At 45.2% G+C, this 20,551-nt stretch overlaps 1 protein-coding gene across 4 annotated transcripts; it reads left to right on the top strand.

Annotated features, from left to right (window-relative positions):
• The first annotated feature begins 676 nt into the window (after positions 1 to 676).
• Positions 677 to 20,522, top strand: ZBTB21 (zinc finger and BTB domain containing 21). Of its 4 annotated transcripts, XM_036443821.2 has the most exons (3): positions 2,321 to 3,073; positions 13,301 to 14,910; positions 15,508 to 20,522. In XM_036443821.2, exons 2-3 carry the CDS (start codon positions 13,314 to 13,316, stop codon positions 16,500 to 16,502), a joined length of 2,592 nt encoding a protein of 863 aa, XP_036299714.1. In that variant the 5' UTR covers positions 2,321 to 3,073; positions 13,301 to 13,313; the 3' UTR covers positions 16,503 to 20,522. The 4 variants fall into 4 exon arrangements, with proteins under 4 accessions (XP_036299711.1, XP_036299713.1, XP_036299714.1 ...); XM_036443818.2 differs by lacking the exon at positions 2,321 to 3,073 and adding an exon at positions 677 to 1,055 and having other exon boundaries at positions 13,301 to 20,522; XM_036443820.2 differs by lacking the exon at positions 2,321 to 3,073 and adding an exon at positions 677 to 1,155 and having other exon boundaries at positions 13,301 to 20,522.
• The last annotated feature ends 29 nt before the right edge of the window (positions 20,523 to 20,551 follow it).

Here is a 20,551-nt window from a genome sequence, read left to right as displayed (position 1 = left end):
TTTAAAAAGGGTGAAGTTAGTTTTCTAAGTAATGGACTCGTCATATTCATGCAGGAAAATTAAGCCTAAGAAATATGAAATTAAAATGAATGTTAGATAAAGGAAATGAACTGCCTAGTGGTCAGTTAGCTGAATGCTACTTAAAGGGAAGGTTTTGCAGGTGAGCACGCAGTGGACAAGCAGATGCCACCGGGCCTATGACCAGGGCAAGCACCCCAATCTGTTCCAGCAGGGTGAATCCGGAGTCCCTGTGCCCTCCAATTCACCCTCTAGCGGTCCTTCGTGATCAGATCCTTTTGTTGGGAGAAAAGGCTGGCGCTCAAGGTCAGCAGATTCATATGCGGCGGTGCACGACCAGGCAAGCTGTGAGGCTTCCTGCTGGGGGCGACCGGGAGAGCCCCTAGGAGCCAGGCATCACCATCACCGGCGCCTGTGCGCCCATGACCCGGCGACGCCCACCCGGCTCCCCAGCCGGCTCCTGCGCCCGCTCCTCCATTGGGGAGCCGAGCTCCGAGGGGGTGTGGAGGCGCCACGACACGCGCGGGGCGGGGGCGGGGCGAGCGTCCGCGGCGAGCCTCCGGGTGCGCGCGTCTCTGCCGCGCGGGGACTCGCCGGGCCCGCCCGCCCGCCCGCGCCGCATCCCCGCGATGCGCGCCCCTCCCGCCGCCGGGAGTCTGCCTCGGGCTGGGCGAGAGCGCGGAGCGGGAGGAAGGCGGGCGCCGGGAGGACGCTGGCGGCGGTAGGAGGCGGACGCGGGCGGCCCCGGTACAAGAAGCCGGGCGTGGGGGGACCCGGGCGGCGCAGCGCTGTCCTCCCTCCGGCCCGACTCCGCCCCGCCCCCGGCGCCGCGCACCTCCCTCGCCCCGCCCCCGACGCCCGGCGGCCAATCAGGGCCCCGCGCACGTGACGAGCGCTGCCTGCGATGACCTCATCCCTGGTGTGGGATGACGTCAAATTCAAGATGGATGGAATCACAGCGGCAGCGGCGGCTGCGGCGCGCGCGAGCCGAGTGTGAGCGGAAAGGGACCCGGCGCCTGCCTCCGGGCTGAAGGCCGGTGAGTAACTGTCACGCCCCTCGCCCTAGGAGAACTGCGGGGCCCCGCGGAAGGCCACAGCCTCCCCGCAAAACGCGGCCTTTCCTGACGTAACTCTGAGGTGATTTCTCTCCTGTTTTTTCTCTCCTGTGGGTTGCGGGCTTTGGGCGCTTCTGCGCGTGCGCCGGCCCCCGGCCCTCACCGAGCATGCCCCGGGCTCCCACGTAGCCTATTGTGCCTTCACACTGCGCATGCTCCTTTCCCGCACTTGGCCTCGCCCTCGCCACTGCGCATGCTCGGTCCCTCACTGGGCTTCCCTCGCCGGCCAGGTGGCCCTGGGGGCGGCCGCGCCGGGCCTCGGAGAAGCCGCCGCGCCGAACGGTTGGGGCCGCCTTCCCGTCAGGGGCGCGCGCTCCCGTCCGGCGCAGTGGCGGCGGCGGCGGCGGCCCCTGGCCGGGGTTTGCCGAGGGGCGCGCGAGCGAGCGTGCGCGGAAGCTGGAGGGTCCGGGGGACCCCGCACCTGCCACGGCCTCCGCCCCTTCCCGCCGCCCCCTCGGGCCCCGCCGGCGTCCCCGACCTGGAACCCGGGTCCACTTTGCTGTGGGCGCCCTGCCGCCTGGCCGGGCCTCCGCCCCACGCCGGGACCCCGGAGCGCACTCCTTTCCCCGCCAGGCCCTGGGGGAGACCCGTCTCTGCTCCCGCCGCCCGCCGCGGAGCACAGCCCCTCTCGCTGGGGAACCCCGGCTGCAGGCTGCGGCCTGCGGCGGGGAGGGGGCGGGGCGGGCCGTTTCAGACCCGCGGCGCCGGAGACCCCGGCCCCCGTCATCTTGTGATGGGTTCTCCCACCGCCCGGACCACTCCTCCGGAACATTCTGTAGCTCGCTGCAGAGGATCGTGCCTTTGACTGTAGGAGGGAGCCCCTCTGTCCGAGCCCGTAACCCCAGGGCCGTCTGCAGCGGCGCGTTCGGAGGTGGGGTGTTTGGAGGCAGGTTTTGCGGCGGGGTGCCTGGCCGTGGGGGATGGGGCAGATATTCATCAGACCCCGCACGGCGCCGCAGCCAGGGGTTTTCCGTGCAAGAGCCAGCACCGGCATCGGAGGGCATCATCAGCGGGTTACAGCATAGTCCAGCGATTGTTGAGCATGATGACCCTGAGTCATCCATTGGAGCCTGCGTGGGATTCTGCTTGCCTCGTTTAAGAGGACAGGAACATGGGTTCATCCGTTTCAGGAAGATTTCTCCGTGACAGTTATTTTTAATTTTTTTTTTTTTTTTTTTTTTTTTTTTTTTTTTGCCTCCACGTTTGGAGCAAATTCCTCATTCATATGTAATGACTAATGTAGTCCTCTACATTTAAATTTAAGTATCCCTAAATATTAATGATAAAAAGAGAGTAGAAATTTGGGGCTTTTTGGCTTACTTAAAAGTAACTTTAATTCATTCTTTTTAACACTATTTAGTGAATATATATACAGTGTGCTTCATTCTGTGGAATATAAGATGAAAGAGTTACAACCCCTGCCCTCGAAGAATTTACCGTGTTTATGCAGGGGGTGTTAGGTGTGTAACAAAAAAGGGGCTGAGTTTCTGAGGGAGTCTCTGGGTGAAGAGGTCACTGAAGGGGCAATTTTAGATGTCCCCAAAGCCAGTGGGGATGGGAGAGCAGATCTTGGGCTGCTTATGCACGAGGCCTGACAGGTCGTGGGGACCAGCTAGAAAGGAAAGGGAAGAGGTTTCTGGTGTAGGAGACCTGTTGGTTGTCAGCACACCAAACTAAATAGGAAATACGTGAAGACAAGCAGCAATGGGGTTAGGGGCGAGAAGGTGTGGATCATACCTGCAGTCCTGGACATGTGGGATTTCCTGTGATGGAAGTCTTCATTGGGCACCTGAGAGGCTGGAGGTCCTCGGAGAAGTCCAAGCAGAGATTCGGATTTCAGAGTCACTGTTCATTGGTAAATGAAAGCCACAGGAACTCATACACAAAGCAGAGAAAGCTGCCACGTGCTGAGCTCTATAGCAGATGCTGGAGCAATAAAGGTGAGCAAGTCCAGGTCTTGAGCCTTTAGTGCGATAATTTCTCTCTTTCCCCAATAGATTCCTGCCAGGCATTGTGCTAATCATTAGGGAAACACAGGTGGAAACAAGGGTTCTCCCTTTTAGGGACTCTCATGAAGGTTGTCACTCAAAATAGTTGTATTATTGCAAAGAGAGAGTAAGTATGGTAGTTCAGATGACTAAGCTACTGGATGGGGCAAATTGCTAAAGCTTTATAGAACGGTGGCATTTGAGCAGGGTCTTTCTGTAGAAGTTGGCTAGTAAAAAAAAAAATGCTAAGAAGTATATTTTGGATGGCAGAAACCAGGTGTGCAAGTTTGTAGGGTAGATGGGAAGAAGTGCCCAATAAGCCAATAAGGGTGGAGAAATTAATTGCAACCAGAGTATAAAGAGTCCTATATGTCAGTCCAGCATTTGGACTTTATCTACGAAGTAATAGGAAAATTATATAAGATATTCTAAAGCAGGGCAGTGAAGGGACCAGCTTTATGTTAGGAAATAAAAAAGCTTAATCTCCAATCCTGCACTTAATTGGAATGTCAGAGAACTGGGGGGAAAAAACACAAATATTGTTTTGCACGATACTATGTTGAGCATTGTGAAGAGTGTCAAAAGATATTAAATAGATTCTCAGTCCTTAAGTAGCTTACAGTTATGTTGGGGACACAGATGACTAACAATATACGGCACTGAATAAACACTGCACCAGTGATGCTACTGTAATACAGGAGTTGAAAGTGTTTGCTCATTATAGACTGAAGTAGTCAAGGAAGGTGAATTAATTCGTTTTCTAGGGCTTCCATGACAAAGTACCACACACTGATAGCTTAAACAATAGGAACTTATTTTCTCACAGCCTGGAGCCTGGAAGTCCAAAATTAAGGTATAGGCAGGGTTGGTTTCTCCTGAAGTCTCTCTCTCGCATGTGGATGACCATCTTCTCTGTCTTCACATCATTGAACCTCTGTGTCCTCTTGTAATAAGTCTGGTTGGAGTAGGGCCCAAAGACCTCTTTTTAACGTAATTACCCCTTTAAAGACCTTACCTCCAAGTGCACGTACGTACGTTCTGAGGTATTGGGGCAGAACTCCAGCATACGGTTGGGGGAAGAGGGGCTGGTCACACAATCCAGCCCTTGGCAGAAGGCTTCATTGGAACTTGAGCAGAGCTTTGGAAGATGATGTTGAGCTGCGTGGAGTGCTGGGGAGGGAGGGGGCTGGAGATGAGGTATAGAACATTACCCAGTGGGGAATAGAAGCAGCAGGATGTGCAGGTTGTGTCTCAGAGATGAAGTGTTTGAAGCAGGAAGTTATCACAAGGATATCTAAGGGGGTTGGGGGGTGGGGTGGAATCTAAAAACTAGCTTGAAACCAAATTTATAGAACCTTGGAGCATTTGCAATTTAGCCTAATGGAGAACCATTGTTTTTGTTATTTTGTTTTTAAACAAAGTCAAGTCTGGCTCTTTTCCCTCAGGTCTTATGTCTCAGCTCAGCTGTCACACCAAGGCATTTCCTTGCCCTCCTCTCCAAACCGCTAGTTACTCTACTCACAGCACCCTCTTTCTTTCTTTATAACACTTAGCACGTCTGAACTCATCTCTTTTGTTTCCTTGTTTATCCTCTGATTTCCCTCACTAGAAACTAGGAGCCTTATCTGTTTTTGTGCAACCCTGTATTCCCAGTCTATCTTACCATCTAATAGGAGCTCAATCAGAGTGGATTAATAATGCTGATACTTAATGTGTTCAGTCAATGAACACTCAAAGCTTTGTTTTGGAAAGCTCAGCCCAGCCGCAGTTTATCCATGCATTTGGAAGGGATGACAGGAAGAAGGAATACCACATATAATAGAAATATGTTAATTAGCATCATTTAATAACAAGAACGGGGGAAAATGGTTGATTGGGTTGAATAGAAAAAGAAGTATAAAGATACAGGGTTGCTCTTGAGGTTCAAGGAGAAGCTAAAGAATTGGACGGGAAGATAAAAACCACAGTATGTAGCTGCAGGAATCTGGGTAGCCAGCCCTTGGCAGCCTGCACTTCCAGACCACAGTGAATAAATCCACTTCCATCATTTACTGCCTTTGTCGTCGTTCTCAGGCCAGGTTCCCGAGAGAACGTTTCTCATCAGCGTGGCTTTGGTCCTGTTCTTACTCCTGAGCCAGGGAGAACAGGCATCAGACTGTACTCAAGAGGACGAGGACAGTTCTTCCAAAGCCAAACCAAGGGGCTTCTTGCGGCAGGAGGAGGAGTGGCTGCTGAGCGGCCAAGACCAGGCTCCACTCACCCTGAGCTGAGTTACAGTAGAGCCATTCAGCTGGAGGTGCAGAGAACACACCTTTCATCAGAATTACACCTTCTCCAGAGACTGAAAATGTGGAGATGTGATCCAGGGGAGTGACTGACTACTCTCTTGAAGGATCAGATAAGCAAGACTGGCTTTGAAATCTGAGGAGCTTCAGTTAGTTTCTGGATGTCTATATTGTCCCAGAGTGAGTGTCAGATATAGGTACACTGTTTCTCTGTGTGTTTGCTTTTTGTTACATGCATTCCCTCTTTTTTTTTTTTTTTTTTTTTTTCCAGTGTCATTTTTAGGACTATGTAAGCAGTCCCCAACATTCCAAAGGATTCTGTGCTAAGAGTTCAGTTCTAGGTTAGATTGTAAATATAAAGAGACATTTTCCTGTAAGTCTGGTAGTAAGGGTTTTGGGCGCTAGTCTTGGAGCCAATTTGATCTATAATGTACTTTAGCTCTAATGCCAGCCTGAGTTTTAGTCTCCAAAACTTGAAAGTTAGTGAGGTTATTTTGGTCCCTTCCCATCTTCCTTTCTGAGCCCCTTACTCATCTCCAAGTGTCTTTCTGTCCAAGTGCGTATGTGCTTCCCCTTTTTCTGTTTCAATCCCCAGAATGCTATGTATTCCAAAAGGGCCTGCCTTCCACCCATCCCCTTAAAAATCTTAACTCTGCAACTCCTCTAACTTTGGTATAAAGAGGGAATTCTTTTCATTGAAATAAATTATATTAAAATAGAGGAATTTGAGGTGATTATATTCTTGGAATCCAGTTATGAAGGGCATTGGGTCAGGGCAAGCCTTTGGGAGTTTTGATCCTGATAGGATCAAATGAGTGTTTCTGAAAAGTACCTGTAGTAGAAAACCTGTATTAATAATCAAAAGAGTGTTATTAATAGTCAAGTGAGCTGTGAGTCCCAAACCTTCCTGATGTCTCCCGTTCACTCATCCACCCTCCCACCCCTGGCCCAATTAACTGCTTCCTGAAGTCAGTATTATTACACACTTCTTGTGTCCTTCATCATGCATGTCCTACAACAGGAATGTGTGCTACTGGGCAGCAGGCAGCTGGCCAGCTCATTCATCTGCCATCACCAGCACCTCTTGTGATACATAACATGTAGCAGGCCCACATAAACATTCAGGGATGGAAGGAAATAAAGTATGTGCTTGCCATATCGGAAACACTGTATATACTAGAAACTTTCAAACACACTGTGTCTTTGATTCGTCATGAAAATCCTTTGTGGTGGGTAATGTTAGCCCCACTCATCAGGTTAAGAAAACTACTAGTACTTAGAAAGGTCGAGTGGTCTTAACAAGGTTACATATCTAGTAAGTGGCAATGCCAGGATTTCAGGCAAATACACAGATTTGGAAGTCTTTCCATGACTTGTTAACCATAAAGATTTTCTCATTTGGAAGTTTTAGGAAACAGCATGAAATAGAAACAATTCAGGCAGAGTTTTGAAGACAATTTGTATGGGGGCCCAAGTGGTAAGCAAGCCAGCCCTGCTTCAGAATCTGGTTTTCCTGGGGGGTTTCCTCCAAGCTTTTTCTGCCACTCATAAAGGGGACTTTTCTTCCCATTTCACCCACTTTCTTTTAAGAGTGCAGAGGTTTTTCTACCATGACTGGTGGCAGGCGCACCTACACTGATGAGTCAGGTAGAGATGGGCAAAGGAAAAGGTACAGGATGTGGATACAGTGGCAGTGTGTGCAGAGAGCTTTTAAACTTGTGATGCACTGTCTTCTAGAAGTCAGAGGCTGATTATTCATAATTAAAACATGCGTGAGAAACGGAGTATGAAAGCCAGCAGATTTATGGAAGAGAAAGTACATCCAGTAACAAAGCTGGCCTCGTCTGAGGGCGGAAGAGCAGAAAAGGCAGTGGGTGTTGAGAAACAGTCTGCACATCCACCAGCCACAGAGGGTTTTGCTGGATTACTTCATGACATTTTGCAGTGTGGGGTTTTCCCCCTTTTGCCTGCATTTTTAACATAGCATTTTATAATTTTAGTTGTTAAGCTCCATTAAAACACAGAAGTTCAAAATGTTACTTGTTTTGCGAGCTCTACCAGGAAAGGAGCCACTGTTTTTCAGTTTCAGTAATTTAATTAAAAGGTAATTGAATTAAAAGATAAAAGCAAAGGCCTCAACCTAAAGGTGAGGAGTCTGCCCTGCCCTGTGCTCTCTGTCCTGTTGCTCCAGGCATCTAGTGTTGGGCTCCTGAGAGGTGGAAGAGGTCACACTCGTCTTATAGTCCTCAAATGTAGCCCCCGGGGCCTCAGACCTCTGTCCTCTTTCCAGCCTCATCACCTGCCTTCCCCTCTGTGTGTCCTTTGCTCCGGCCCGCCACTGTGTCTTGTCCCTGTGATGTTGGACATACTGCTACTGTCCTTGAAGTGTCCTTCTCCCTTCCTTCCTGACTCCTTCATGCTCTTTTTTTTTTTTTCTTTTTTTGCAGTTAATCCTCACCTGAGAATATTTTTTTCCATTGATTTTTAGGGTTGAGGAAAAGAGGGTGGGAGGAGAGGGATAGGCAGGCAAGAGAGAGAATCATAGATGTGAGACACATGGATTGGTTACCTCCCCCATGCACCCTAACTGGGACCAGGGAACAAACCTCCAACCAAGATACATACCTGTCATCAGAAATAAAAGCTGAGATCCTTCGGTGCAAGGGCCAATGCTCTACCAGGCGTCTTCAAACTACGGCCCGCGGGCCACATGCGGCCCGCAGAGGAGTCTGATCCGGCCCGCCAGGTTTTTTGGGCAGTGAGCGCAGCCGAGGTGTTACAGTAGGAATTAATAGTTCATATAGTCCGGCCCTCCAGCTCTCTGAGGGACCGTGATCTGGCCCCCACTTTAAAAAGTTTGAGGACCCCTGCAACATTTCCCAGGGCTCTTCCCATGTTCTTAACATCTGCTTGTTCATGAGGCCTTTTAACTTGCATGCCTTCTCTGACTTTCCTCTCACCTGGATCAGTGCCATCACCTATATTCTCTCTACTCTCTGAACCTGTCTGGTGCTTAGCTATTGGAGCATGATGACAGATTGACTTGTCCTGTTCCCACACAAGATTTCAGATGCCATAAGGCAGGACCATGCTTGTCAGATTGATATCTACCACGTCTAGCTGGTTCTGGCACATACTAGACAGGTGCCCAGTTATGAGAAGCATGTAACATGATGCCTAAGAGTCCAGGCTCTGGATCCAGACTCCAGATGTACTACTAACTGACTGGGTAACCTTGGGTACATTACTTGACCTTTCAGTGCTTCCGTTTCCCAATTTATAAACCAGGGATGATGACAGTGCCTAGCTTAGGTGTTTCTGTGAGAATTAAAAGAGGAAACTAGTGGCAGGTGATGTAGGGATTAAGAGTGTGGCCTCTGAAGCTGAGTCCTGCTCTGCTGCTTACTAGTAAGTCTGTGACCTTGAGCACATTTCTGTGCATACATTTCCTCATCTATAAAATGGGGTTGTGATACTAATAGTATTATAGTGTAGGGTTGCTGTAAATATTGAGTTAACGAATGAAAAATGTTTACTGTAATGTGTGGCAGTAAATATTCAATTAGTGCTTGAGTGACTAGATTAGAAAATAGTATAGAGTTGTTTATCAGGCATATCAGGAATTTAGACATACTTTAGCCAGTCCTCGAGCAAGCAATCTCATTGATAACTCTAAATGGAGGTTACAGTCAAATAGTTTTTAATCCCCAAATAATTTTCAGGGACATTGACTATGTCTTTTACATCTCAACTCTGAGTGACTTATTGTTCCCTAATTACCAGGTGTTTTTATTCAAAGACTAGAGGCCCGATGCATGAAATTTGTGCAAGAGTAGGCATTCCTCCCTAGCTGCTGGCACCAGCCTCCCTCTGCCTGCTGGCACCAGCTTCCCTCCAGCACCCAGGACCCGGCCTTCCCTTGCAGCCCAGGCTTCGCCTGGAAGGTCATCCAGAAGGACATCTGGTCTAATTAGCATATTAAGCTTTTATTATTATAGAAGCCTGTGGTCCAAGGGGTCGGAAGTACTTACTTAGAACAAAAACAGGGTTGATAATTTGAAGAAAGCAAAAGATGGAAATTTCTGAACAATGAAAACTGAGGAAATGTTGATTTTAGCACATAGGAATAGGGTGCAGATGCTATGTGGAATAGCATTTGCTTCATGTTCAAGGACAAAATCTCACTCAGTTTAGTCTTTGCACAGTTCTTCAGCCTATATCTGTAGTTTCCATTGTGTCTTGTTATGTGTTCCCCAAAAAAGACCCTGGACATGGATTCAGATGTGGATGTTAATTTGAGAAGTGATCGCAAGAAGCACAAGAAAGATTATAGGGAAAGTGAAGCAGGAAAGGTGCCAGTAAAAGGTACTTTAATAAATAGATTTCTACTAACATTTAAAATTACAAAACTGAATTCTTTTTTTCTTTTTCTTTTTTAATATATTTTATTGATTTTTTACAGAGAGAAAGGGAGAGAGAGAGCTAGAAACGTCGATGAGAGAGAAACATCGACCAGCTGCCTCCTGCACACCCCCCACCAGGGATGTGCCCGAAACCAATGTACATGCCCTTGACCGGAATCGAACCTGGGACCCTTCAGTCCGCAGACCGACGCTCTACCACTGAGCCAAACCGGCTTCGGCCAAAACTGAATTCTTGAAAAAAATCTGAACCAATTTTTCTATCAAATTTCATCTCAAGTAAGGGCATCCTCCCAGTTGTTCTGGCAGAATTCTTGGAGCCATCCTTAACTGCTTACCTTCTTATCCCCTGCAGTCAGTCCATTAGAATCCTAATGACTGCCTTTATCTCCCCTGCTGCCACCTTGGCCCGGCACCATAGCAGCTCATGCATCATTGCAATAGACTCCTAGCTGGTCCCGGCTGCCGTCATGTCTCGCATCATTGCAGCAGCACTCTAGGTGGCCTTCCAGCTGCCACTCTTTCCCTTCTTTCCATGGTCCATTCTCAACAATGTAGCCAGAGCAGTCCTTGTAAACATAATTCCTCTGCTCAGAATCTCCCCATGACTGCCCAATAAAAAGTTAGTTCTTCCATGCGTCCACCCAGCCCATGCACAGCCTCTTCTCATGCTTCTCTGACGTCATCCTCCAGGCCTCCCTTGGCTCTCACCTCCATCCCTGCGGTTATCTTGACTCTCCCCTCTGCTTGTAATGCTCTTCCTCAGTGACCATCCTCATGGCTCATCTTTGCCCCTTCAGGTCTTCTCAAATGCCGTTTTGTTGAATGAGTGAATAAATGGTAACGTAACAATTACTGCTTTCTCATTTAATTCTCATGGTAGCATTGTTGAGGCCCAGAGGTTGATTAGCCTAGAGCACTTCCTTTCACACTATCTTGACTCTGGCTCACAGGAAGGAGTATATTATACATCCCAACCCAGTACTTGCTTGCATGTTTGGATGTGTGTACATAGAAGCAAAACAGAAGTTCCACAAGATCTTAGTTAGCCTTACTACACTCTGACATTTTTCACTTTGCCCTAGTCATTTTATTACTAGTTTTACACCACTAAATTGATTTTAAGCAACACCTTTGAAAAATACTCGTCCAAGCTTTTGATTCTTAATCTGTTGTTTTTCCCTGTGGCAACATCTGACCAGCTTTCTCAAAAATCATTAGCATTAAAAACTGTTCTGTACTCGGCTAAGTTGCTAAATGTGTTATTATAAGCTTATCTCTCTCTCTGCTGACCTGTATAAGAGATGACAAGAGTTTCTTTGCACATAAATAGATGTGTGATAATAAAGACAGTACAGTAGAGCTAAAGGAGAAATTAAGATGGCTAACAGAATGGGGAAAAGAAGGGAAAATACCTTTATCAAGCAATCACAAATACAGGCATTAACATTTACCACTGATATGAATGGTGGCAGTCAGAAATGAACTGAAAATCAGTAAAGTCTAACTGAGGAGAGTGAGTGGACAGGCCACAGGCTTTGTCCCCGAAAGCAAAGCCATGCCTTTGAGTTGGTTAAATTAGCACCAGAACAGGGAGTCAGAAGAATGTTACGGACATGGTATAGGATTCTTGATCGCTCCAGGTTGGTAACTTACCAGACTCTTCTTGTGGGCTCTTCTGAAGATGCCAGATCTGGTTGACTTGCAAAGACTTGTCCTTTGAAGCCAGGGGAGAACCTGCACCTGTGCTGGGTGTGGAGTTTGGTACATCCACAACTTGCCCTCTAGAGAATGATAAAACTGCCACAAGTAATCTTAGTTATTTTAATTTGATTTAATATTAAAAATAAATATCATAAGTCTTTTAAAGAAAAAATGGCATTATAAAATCAAACCAAAGAGATGAGGTGTTACAGTGACATTATATCTTTATGAAATGGCTTTCTTTGTTCAAACCATGGGTGGGTTCAAGTGAAACCCCCCTCCCTTTTTTTGATACTGAGTTAAATGCCTATTAATCCTGTGATTTCTGAAAATAAATTGCACATAATTTGTCAAATTCTTACTGTGTATGAGATGCTAGCTCACCTCATCTTTACAACAACCTTAAAGGAGGGCGTGGTCCATGCTCCCATTTCAGGTGGGGGACCTGATAATCAGGCTAATTGACAGCAAGGGAGGAGCCAGCTTTTGAACCCCAGCTTCTTGGGCAGAGCCTGGACCCAACCACTAGGTTGTCTCACCTTTCGATTTGAGGAGAATGTCAGGTAAATCCCAGTTCAATCCCTTAATTTTGAATTAGTAATAATTTAGTTTAGACTCAAACCAAAGTTTCCTTTATGCTATGGTTGAACATGTGATTTGGTAAGAAAATAATATTCAGGAGAATGAAAGGTGTTTAGCATACATAAGAAAACAAATTATTATTTTATTTAACATTTCTAACCTCTGTTAAATAGTAATTAGGATACATTGGTCATTAGCAAATGATTTTTCACTTTCCAAATTTATGCATATTTTTAAAGTTTTGGTAAGACCTCTACTTTGCAACTTATTGTTAAATCGAATTGCTAGTGAATATATCCAGTAGTGTGGGCCAGAAGAAACTTCCTTCTACCCTCGATTTTCTGGGCTGGCCGAATCAAATCCACCTGAGACAGATTAACACCAGCAAAAAACCAAATGTAATTACATATGGGAACCCTGCATAGATGAGAGGTCCAGAGACACTGGGGAAATGAGGTATATGTGATATTCTGAGCTAAGGATGAGGTAAGGTACCAGGGGGCTTCAGAGGAGAGAAGGTTCATTGTAGGATGATAAGAAGAGCAGATATTCAGTAATTAGTAGTTTGTCCTGTCATATAGAGAGGACAAAAAGGTTAACTGATAATCTCCTTATGGACACGTCCCTAATTCAATTCTTCTAGGTTGCTCAGAAGGCACCATTTCTCTTGGGGTATCTGTTGCCTTTAATAATCCACATACCTCAGAAGCACAACTTGGGTGACTCGTTCTGAACCCTGACATAGTAATAAAAGGACTTCCTTTCAGAATTATAGATGTCAGGCATTTCAGTACATCACAACTCCTTCTCTGAACTAATAAGAATAGAATCAAACAGGAAATGGATAAGGACCCTAAATAATAAACCAGTATTTTTAAATATCACTTCCTTACATACCTGCTATAGTCAAACAGTCTTTTAATGGTATAAAAATGGCTGTGTTACAGTCTGTAGTTTCTAAAATGCTTCAGTTTTAATAGTAATTGATGATCTATTTATACCATGAGACCTGTTTCCTCATATTTTCCGTGTTATTTAAATAAGATTGTTTATACAAAAGCTTTTGTGTGCTAAATATTGGAACCTCTGAAAAGACAGTTAGTTAATGTTCCCAGCCTTTTCGGAGCATTTCACTTGGTGGAGAGCTTTTCACAGTGTTGTTCATAATCTTATACTTTGTCTTGCAGATAAGCCCACGCGATGGAGGGACTACAGCATTATATCAACCCAGCACATGCCATCTCTCTCCTGAGCTCACTCAACGAGGAGCGCCTCAAAGGACAGTTGTGTGACGTGCTTCTGATTGTTGGAGACCAGAAATTTCGAGCTCACAAAAATGTCTTGGCTGCTAGCAGTGAATATTTTCATAGTTTATTCACAAATAAGGAGAATGAATTGCAAACTGTATTCCAGCTTGACTTTTGTGAACCAGATGCTTTTGATAACGTTTTGAACTACATTTATTCCTCATCTTTGTTTGTCGAAAAAGGCAGCCTTGCTGCTGTGCAAGAACTAGGCTATAGTCTCGGGATTTCCTTTCTGACCAACATCGTTTCTAAAACACCTCAAGGACCCTTTCCAATGTGTCCCAACAGAAAAAGAATATTTGTAGAACATGATGAAAACAGTTCTCAAAAGAGAAGTGTCATTGTCTGTCAAAGCAGGAACGAGGCACAAGGGAAAGCCGTTAGTCAAACTCCACCCGAAATAAGCCATACTCCCCAGCCCTCCCCAAACATTGCGGTCAAGGCCAATGCCAGTAAGCCACAGGTTTCCAAACCAGTCGAGCCACTTCACGATATGTCATTGACTGAAAAGAGTTGGCCAAAAGATGGTTCTGTGGGATACACAAAGTCTCTTGAGTGTGCTGGATCTTTGGATGATGCTAACAGAAGCAGCCTGGCGAAAAGGAATGCAGTCCTGTCTTCCGCCCCTCTGCAAGACAGAGAGGCCGTGGATGACAAACCAGGTGGAGGCAGTCAGCTGCCCAAAGGAAAAGCTATCGAGCTGGCTCTGAAAAGGCCCCGGCCACCTGTTCTGTCTCTTCGAAGCTCATCAGAGACTCCCTATCTATTGAAAGAAACCAACAGAGGAAATGGCCCGGGCGAGGACAGAAACTTGTTGTACTATTCCAAGTTGGGCTTGGTGATCCCGTCCAGTGGGCCTGCTTCTGCAAACCAAACCATTGACAGAAGCGGCCCGCTTGTGAAGAGTCTCCTGCGACGGTCACTGTCGATGGACAGCCAGGTTCCCGTCTACTCGCCCTCAATAGATTTGAAATCTTCCCAGGGGTCGTCTGCAGTGCCAAGCGATGCACCGGGGAATGTGTTTTGCGCTTTACCTCAAAAGTCATCTTTAAAAGAGGGGAGTGAAAAGCCAAGCCCAGATGATGGGACTCCTGCTGCCCAGCCCCACCGCCTCCGGTCCTTCAGTGCTTCTCAGCCCACAGAGAGGGAGGGCGCACCCCCTGCTGCTGAGGTCCGAGTCAAGACGGAGCCCCGCAGCCCATCCGCGGATCCCTCCGACATCATCCGGGTCACTGTGGGAGATGCCGCCGCCACCGCCACCACCGCGGCATCCGGCTCGAGAGACCCTCCTCTGAAAACAGAAGACGACCAGAAAGACATGAGCCGACTCCCGGCGAAAAGGAGGTTTCAGGCGGACCGCAGGCTGCCCTTGAAGAAGTTAAAGGTGGACGAGCACGGCTCCCTGGTGTCAGAGGATAACCTCGAGGAAGGCTCAAGCCCCACACTCAAAGCAGACTTCCCAGATTCGGACTTGAGCAAAGATGAATTTGGTGAGTTGGAGGGAACAAGACCAAACAAAAAATTTAAATGCAAACATTGCCTTAAGATCTTTAGATCAACAGCAGGTCTTCACCGGCACATTAACATGTACCACAACCCAGAAAAGCCCTACGCCTGTGACATCTGTCACAAGCGGTTTCACACAAACTTCAAGGTGTGGACCCACTGTCAGACCCAGCACGGCATAGTGAAGAACCCGTCACCGGCCTCTAGTTCACATGCCGTCCTGGACGAAAAGTTCCAAAGAAAGCTGATTGACATAGTGAGGGAGAGGGAGATTAAGAAGGCCCTGATCATTAAGTTGAGGCGCAGCAAGCCCGGTTTTCAGGGGCAGAGTAGTTCCCCGGCTCAAGTCATCAAGAGGAACTTGAGGTCGCGAGCCAAAGGCGTGTACATTTGTACTTACTGTGGAAAGGCCTATCGCTTTCTCTCTCAGTTCAAACAGCACATAAAGATGCACCCCGGAGAGAAGCCTCTCGGAGGACACAAGGTCGCTAAGCCGAAAGCTCTGGCTCCTGACGGTCCGGTAGCGAGCAAGGAGGTTTTCCAGTGCCGCCTCTGTAACGCTAAGCTCTCTTCTCTCCTAGAGCAAGGCAGCCACGAGCGACTGTGCCGGAACGCCACCGTGTGCCCCTACTGCAGCCTTAGGTTCTTTTCGCCCGAGCTCAAGCACGAGCACGAGAGCAAGTGTGAGTACAAGAAGCTGACGTGCCTCGAGTGCATGCGCACCTTCAAGTCCTCCTTCAGCATCTGGCGGCACCAGGTGGAAGTGCACAATCAGAACACCATGGCCCCCGCCGAAAACTTCTCCTTGCCCGTCCAGGACCACAACGGGGAAGTCAGCAGCTCCTCCAAGCCCCAGGCCCAGCCCGAGCCTCAGAAAGCAAACCACGTGGTCACCCCGAAAGACGACAACGCGTTCAGCGACTGCTCGGAGCAGGTCAACTTCGACTCGGAAGACTCCTCCTGTCTTCCCGAAGACCTCAGCGTTTCGAAGCAGCTGAAGATCCACGTCAAAGAGGAGCCCGCGGAGGAAGCCGAGGAGGTGGCGCCCGAGGCCAGCACCGCTCCCAAAGAAGCAGCTTCCGGTAAGGACCCGGGCCTGTGGCCCTGTGAGAAGTGCGGCAAGACGTTCACCTCGCACAGGCAGCTGGAGCGGCACCAGGAGCTCCTGTGTTCCGTGAAACCGTTCATCTGCCACGTCTGCAACAAAGCTTTCCGCACCAATTTCCGGCTCTGGAGTCACTTCCAGTCCCATATGTCTCAGGCCACAGAGGACTCAGCGCATAAAGAATCTGAAGCGTGCCCAGCTCCCACAAACTCTCCGTCGCCGCCACCTCTGCCCCCACCGCCGCCGCTGCCCAAGATCCAGCCCCTGGAGCCCGACAGTCCAACGGGGCTGTCTGAAAACGCAGCCCCGGCCACGGAGAAACTGTTTGTGCCCCAAGAATCAGACACACTTTTTTACCATGCCCCGCCCCTCTCAGCCATCACATTCAAACGCCAGTTTATGTGTAAACTCTGCCATAGGACATTCAAGACCGCCTTTAGTCTTTGGAGTCACGAACAAACCCATAATTAAAAGACCTCCCCTCTTCCCCGTAACGAAACGGGGGCGGCCTCCAGATTTCAGCCTAAGTTGTGAAATGTGTCATATAAAACAAAAATATTTTTTACAAAATAATAATAAAGGTTGGAAATTGTTACGCTTAAGTATAAGTTTGAGGTAAACTAATATTAATGACTAATGTCTACCCAACTTAGGAAAACACTTAAAAAAAATACTGTGTTTCTGGACCTTCCAGTTACAGGACAACTTGACTTCATTAATGTTGAAATTGATTGGTCTTGGTTGTTTGCATGATTCCTCATCCCACAGTGTCAGTTTACTCTTTAATTGAGGTGGTTTTGTTTTCTTACTGATTTGCAACTAGTGAAATACTATTAAAGGATTTCTGCTTTTAATTATATCAGACACATAAGTTCTAGTTAAATCTCAGCCATGTTCTTAAGTCCCAAAACTTACCTGGAAGAAGTGGAGTAGTTTGCAGTGTTGATTTAGGTCTTCAGAATACTCTAGCAATAAAAAAAGTGATAAACCTCAACTTTAAGAAGTTATCCTGACACTTGATAAAAATATTTGACATTTCGTGGTCATGTAGAACTTTTCGTATGAAAATTGTGAGAAAGTTAAATCAGCAATAGTAATATTTAGACTTTTATAAAATAAAAACTTTCTCTTGGGTCACTTGGTGGAGTTATTGCTGGAAGACTCGGCAGATGAAAATACTAGCATTTCTGGGAGGCCCCTAAGGTCAGTTTACAAAAGCTTCAGTGGGGACACGTGTTGTGTGACCAGATTGCTGCTGTGCTGTGTCCACACCACAGTGCAAGGTCAGTCCAGCACTGAAAGGACTTAGATGTTTGGTTTCCTCTGGCTTATGTTGCCACAAGTTGAAAATCTGAGTGTATTTGGGATGGAGATAACGTGGCACTAATTTTGAAATTAATTTTAGTATTACAAAAAGGTCAGGACCTATATTTACAGTCAGCCCAGGGGCTCTGAATCCTGAATTACCATTCACTTCCAGAGACATGAAGCAGAGGGAGAAACACCACACTGCAGTCTCCACATGCTTTTCAAAAACGATATTGACAATATACAGTTTCCTACCTCTTTGTCTTGTGATAAATTCTATTAGAATTGGTTGGAGTTGGTCGTGGTAAAGCGTCCACATGGTGAAACCGTCTTGCTTCAAGTCACTGCTTAGCATCTCCTACATAGCTGTTTAAGTACTCTCAAGGACCCAACATTTGTTTTGTTTGTTTTTTTACTTATTTTGGCCCATAAGGTTAGAGTTTTTTTTTTTTTTTTTCCTATTTCATATGAGTTGTAATTAAAAGCCTTTCCATAGGTGTTATCCAGAGTTCCAGGGGCTGTTTCAAAAGGTACAATTTTTATGTTACTTGTGTGGGGTCGTCAGATATATAAAAGTAGAAAAATTGGAGAAACTACAAAAACCTTTTAAGGTGATGTGGATTAAGACTCCCAAGTTTATTAATTTTTTTTTTTACAAGCTATTCTTTCAAAAAAGAAAAATTAACTACTGTGACTAAGAAATAGTATGCTGAGTACTTAAATTTGTGCTGTAGCAGAAAAGAACTGTCCTTATCAAACTCATTACCCACATTCCAGACCAAAGGTAGGAAGGACAGTCTCTTTATTTGAAACACAAACATTTCAATAAAATATTAATTGATTTTTATGGAAATTACATATGAAATTTTGCCTATTTTTTTTTCATTTGAAAACTCAAAAGTTCTAAAATATTTGAGTGGTTACTTCCTGTTTCTGTTCTTAAATTTGATAGTGAAAGGAAAATAAGTTACAATTAATTTTATTTTAATTATTATTACCATCTTTATATTTCTTAAAGAAGTCTGCATTTTAGAGACAAAACTAAAGCATACAATTTAATGTCAAACATTAGGATAGATTATTGTCCATTGAGTTCATTCCCTGTATGATGTGGTATTTCTTACTCTGAACACCTTGGTAGCTATCTCTTCAGTAGAAGACAGTTTCCCTTAGAGTAATCATTACTTATGGCTGTTTGAATATCTAATAAATCCTTGACACACAGTATCTTGGCATTGTAAATTCAGCATCCCAGGACTTGAACATTTATGCCACTTTTTTGAGGTTTTTTAAATAAAGTTGACCAGTAAAATATTTTTGACCTAAATATAGGCTCTGCGAATCTGTTAGATTTTAAGAATTGCCAGTGGTTTGTCTTGTTAGTTCACATTTTTGTCAAGGCAAGGAACGTAAGACTTCAAATAAAATTTTGAACCAAAAACATTTATAATGCAGTTCTGGTTTTTCTATTACTTTTTATACTGTATCTTAAAAGCATTAGGCTGAAAGAGTTTATTTTGGTGGTCAAAAAAATAAAATATGCTTCCACTCGTGTAACTATTTTAAGCGTTAAGAAGTAAAATAATGAAAGACAAGTTTATTGCTTTACTCAGTAAACAGGTTTTTAAAGGATATCTCAGTAGGCAAATACTTGGTGAAGATGACTTGATCTTTCATTGTTGCAACTCTTTAGCAAATATATTCTTGAAAAAGATTTTTCTGATTGTAATTAGTTTTGAAAGTGTAGAAAGCTCGTTATTCCTTGTAAGTATTCAGGATGTCTGCTTTTTTATGCAGTTGTGGAAAGAATGTAAGATGTTTTAATATATTCTTTGTTAATCTGAGAACTTGTTATTGAATCCTTTTTTTCATGTTGGGGTGGGAGGGAGGAACATCATAAAACATGTTTTTATTAAGGTAAGCAATGGAGGTAACAGTGCACATTTTTATAGTAATATTTCAAGAATAATAGAGTGTTTACCTTTAAAACTGGTTATGGTTCGTATGTATTTATAATTTTATCAAAATATTCAGCTAATGATTCAACAGTGATGTCATGTACATTTGTGGGGAGGTTAAGTGGTTCTTGGTTTTCTGATCTGAACGAGTCGTAATAGCCTTTCTTCTCTTTAAAAATATGCCCCAGCGCTTAATTGGTTCTACTCTAATCCACACACAGCACCCACTGGTGCTGAGAACACACAGACAAGAATAAAACATGGCCTTCCTTCCCTGGAGGCAAGGGTGTGTCATCCACAGGCCAACTGGCCACGGGGAGGGGGAGACAGAATTAACTCACCGGAAGTTGGCCTTGTTCCCGCTCAGTGTGGGTGTGTGTTCCATAATCTGGAACTCGGAAGTGAAGCTATTTGCCTTTTCTTACTACAAAAAATAATTAGATGTCATTCATAACAGATTTCTTTATAAATTGCACTAATTAATATTGGAACATTACATCAGTTTCTGATGTATCAATGTTTTTGCAGTAATTGTGAAAAGCATGGGTTTAAATAATGCTAATACGTTATTTAATAAGTTCTTTAACACTGGCCTTTTTAAGTTGTAAAGATGGGTTTTTCCCTTGTGGCTTTAGCACTTTAAGAAGTTTGATGTTTGTCTAATTTTCGCCATGTTTGTTCAGTGCTTCTCTGGCTACGGCATTTCCACACGACCAGGAAGAAACCGAACAGTCAGTGTTTAAATCTGGAGGAGAAAGATGAGTTCATGTGAGGCTTTTCAAAAATTCCTTATTGAGACAGTCATTCGGGAACCAAAGTATTTTGCTGTAAATCTGTAAAATAATTGAATTCAGTGCTCTTTGGTCATTTGTTAGTGCTGTCCAGATTTTCCAGTTAACATACTTGGTTAATAATGATATTCCAAAATGATCATTTCTTATTGATATTAATCCAAGACTATTCAAAACTTTCATTAAATATATGCTTATTGTTAAGAGAAAAACAAATGTGGCTTATTGTGTATATTTTGTTGTTATATCCTTAGCAGAATAATTCATTTGATTTTATTTAGGAATAAGCTTTTTTGGACTGAAAATTCATAGTCAAATAGGATTTCTGTGGAATGTTAATCCATTGCTTATTCGTATCCAAATCTGTTGTCTGTTTACTTTGCTTAAATCTTGACTAAGAATGATGGGAGTAAATAAATTTGTACTGTATTTTGTTTGGAGTCTCAGTCTCATTGGTATGTTT

Source organism: Pipistrellus kuhlii, unplaced genomic scaffold, assembly GCF_014108245.1.
Source record: "Pipistrellus kuhlii isolate mPipKuh1 unplaced genomic scaffold, mPipKuh1.p scaffold_m20_p_2, whole genome shotgun sequence".
In the NCBI taxonomy this organism is placed as follows: Eukaryota; Metazoa; Chordata; class Mammalia; order Chiroptera; family Vespertilionidae; genus Pipistrellus; species Pipistrellus kuhlii.
This window is presented reverse-complemented; position numbering and strand designations above follow the sequence as displayed.

Bases quoted from the DNA above. Each gene is read 5' to 3' on its own strand.
- ZBTB21 (XM_036443818.2), top strand. From the start codon at position 13,314: ATGGAGGGACTACAGCATTATATCAACCCAGCACATGCCATCTCTCTC.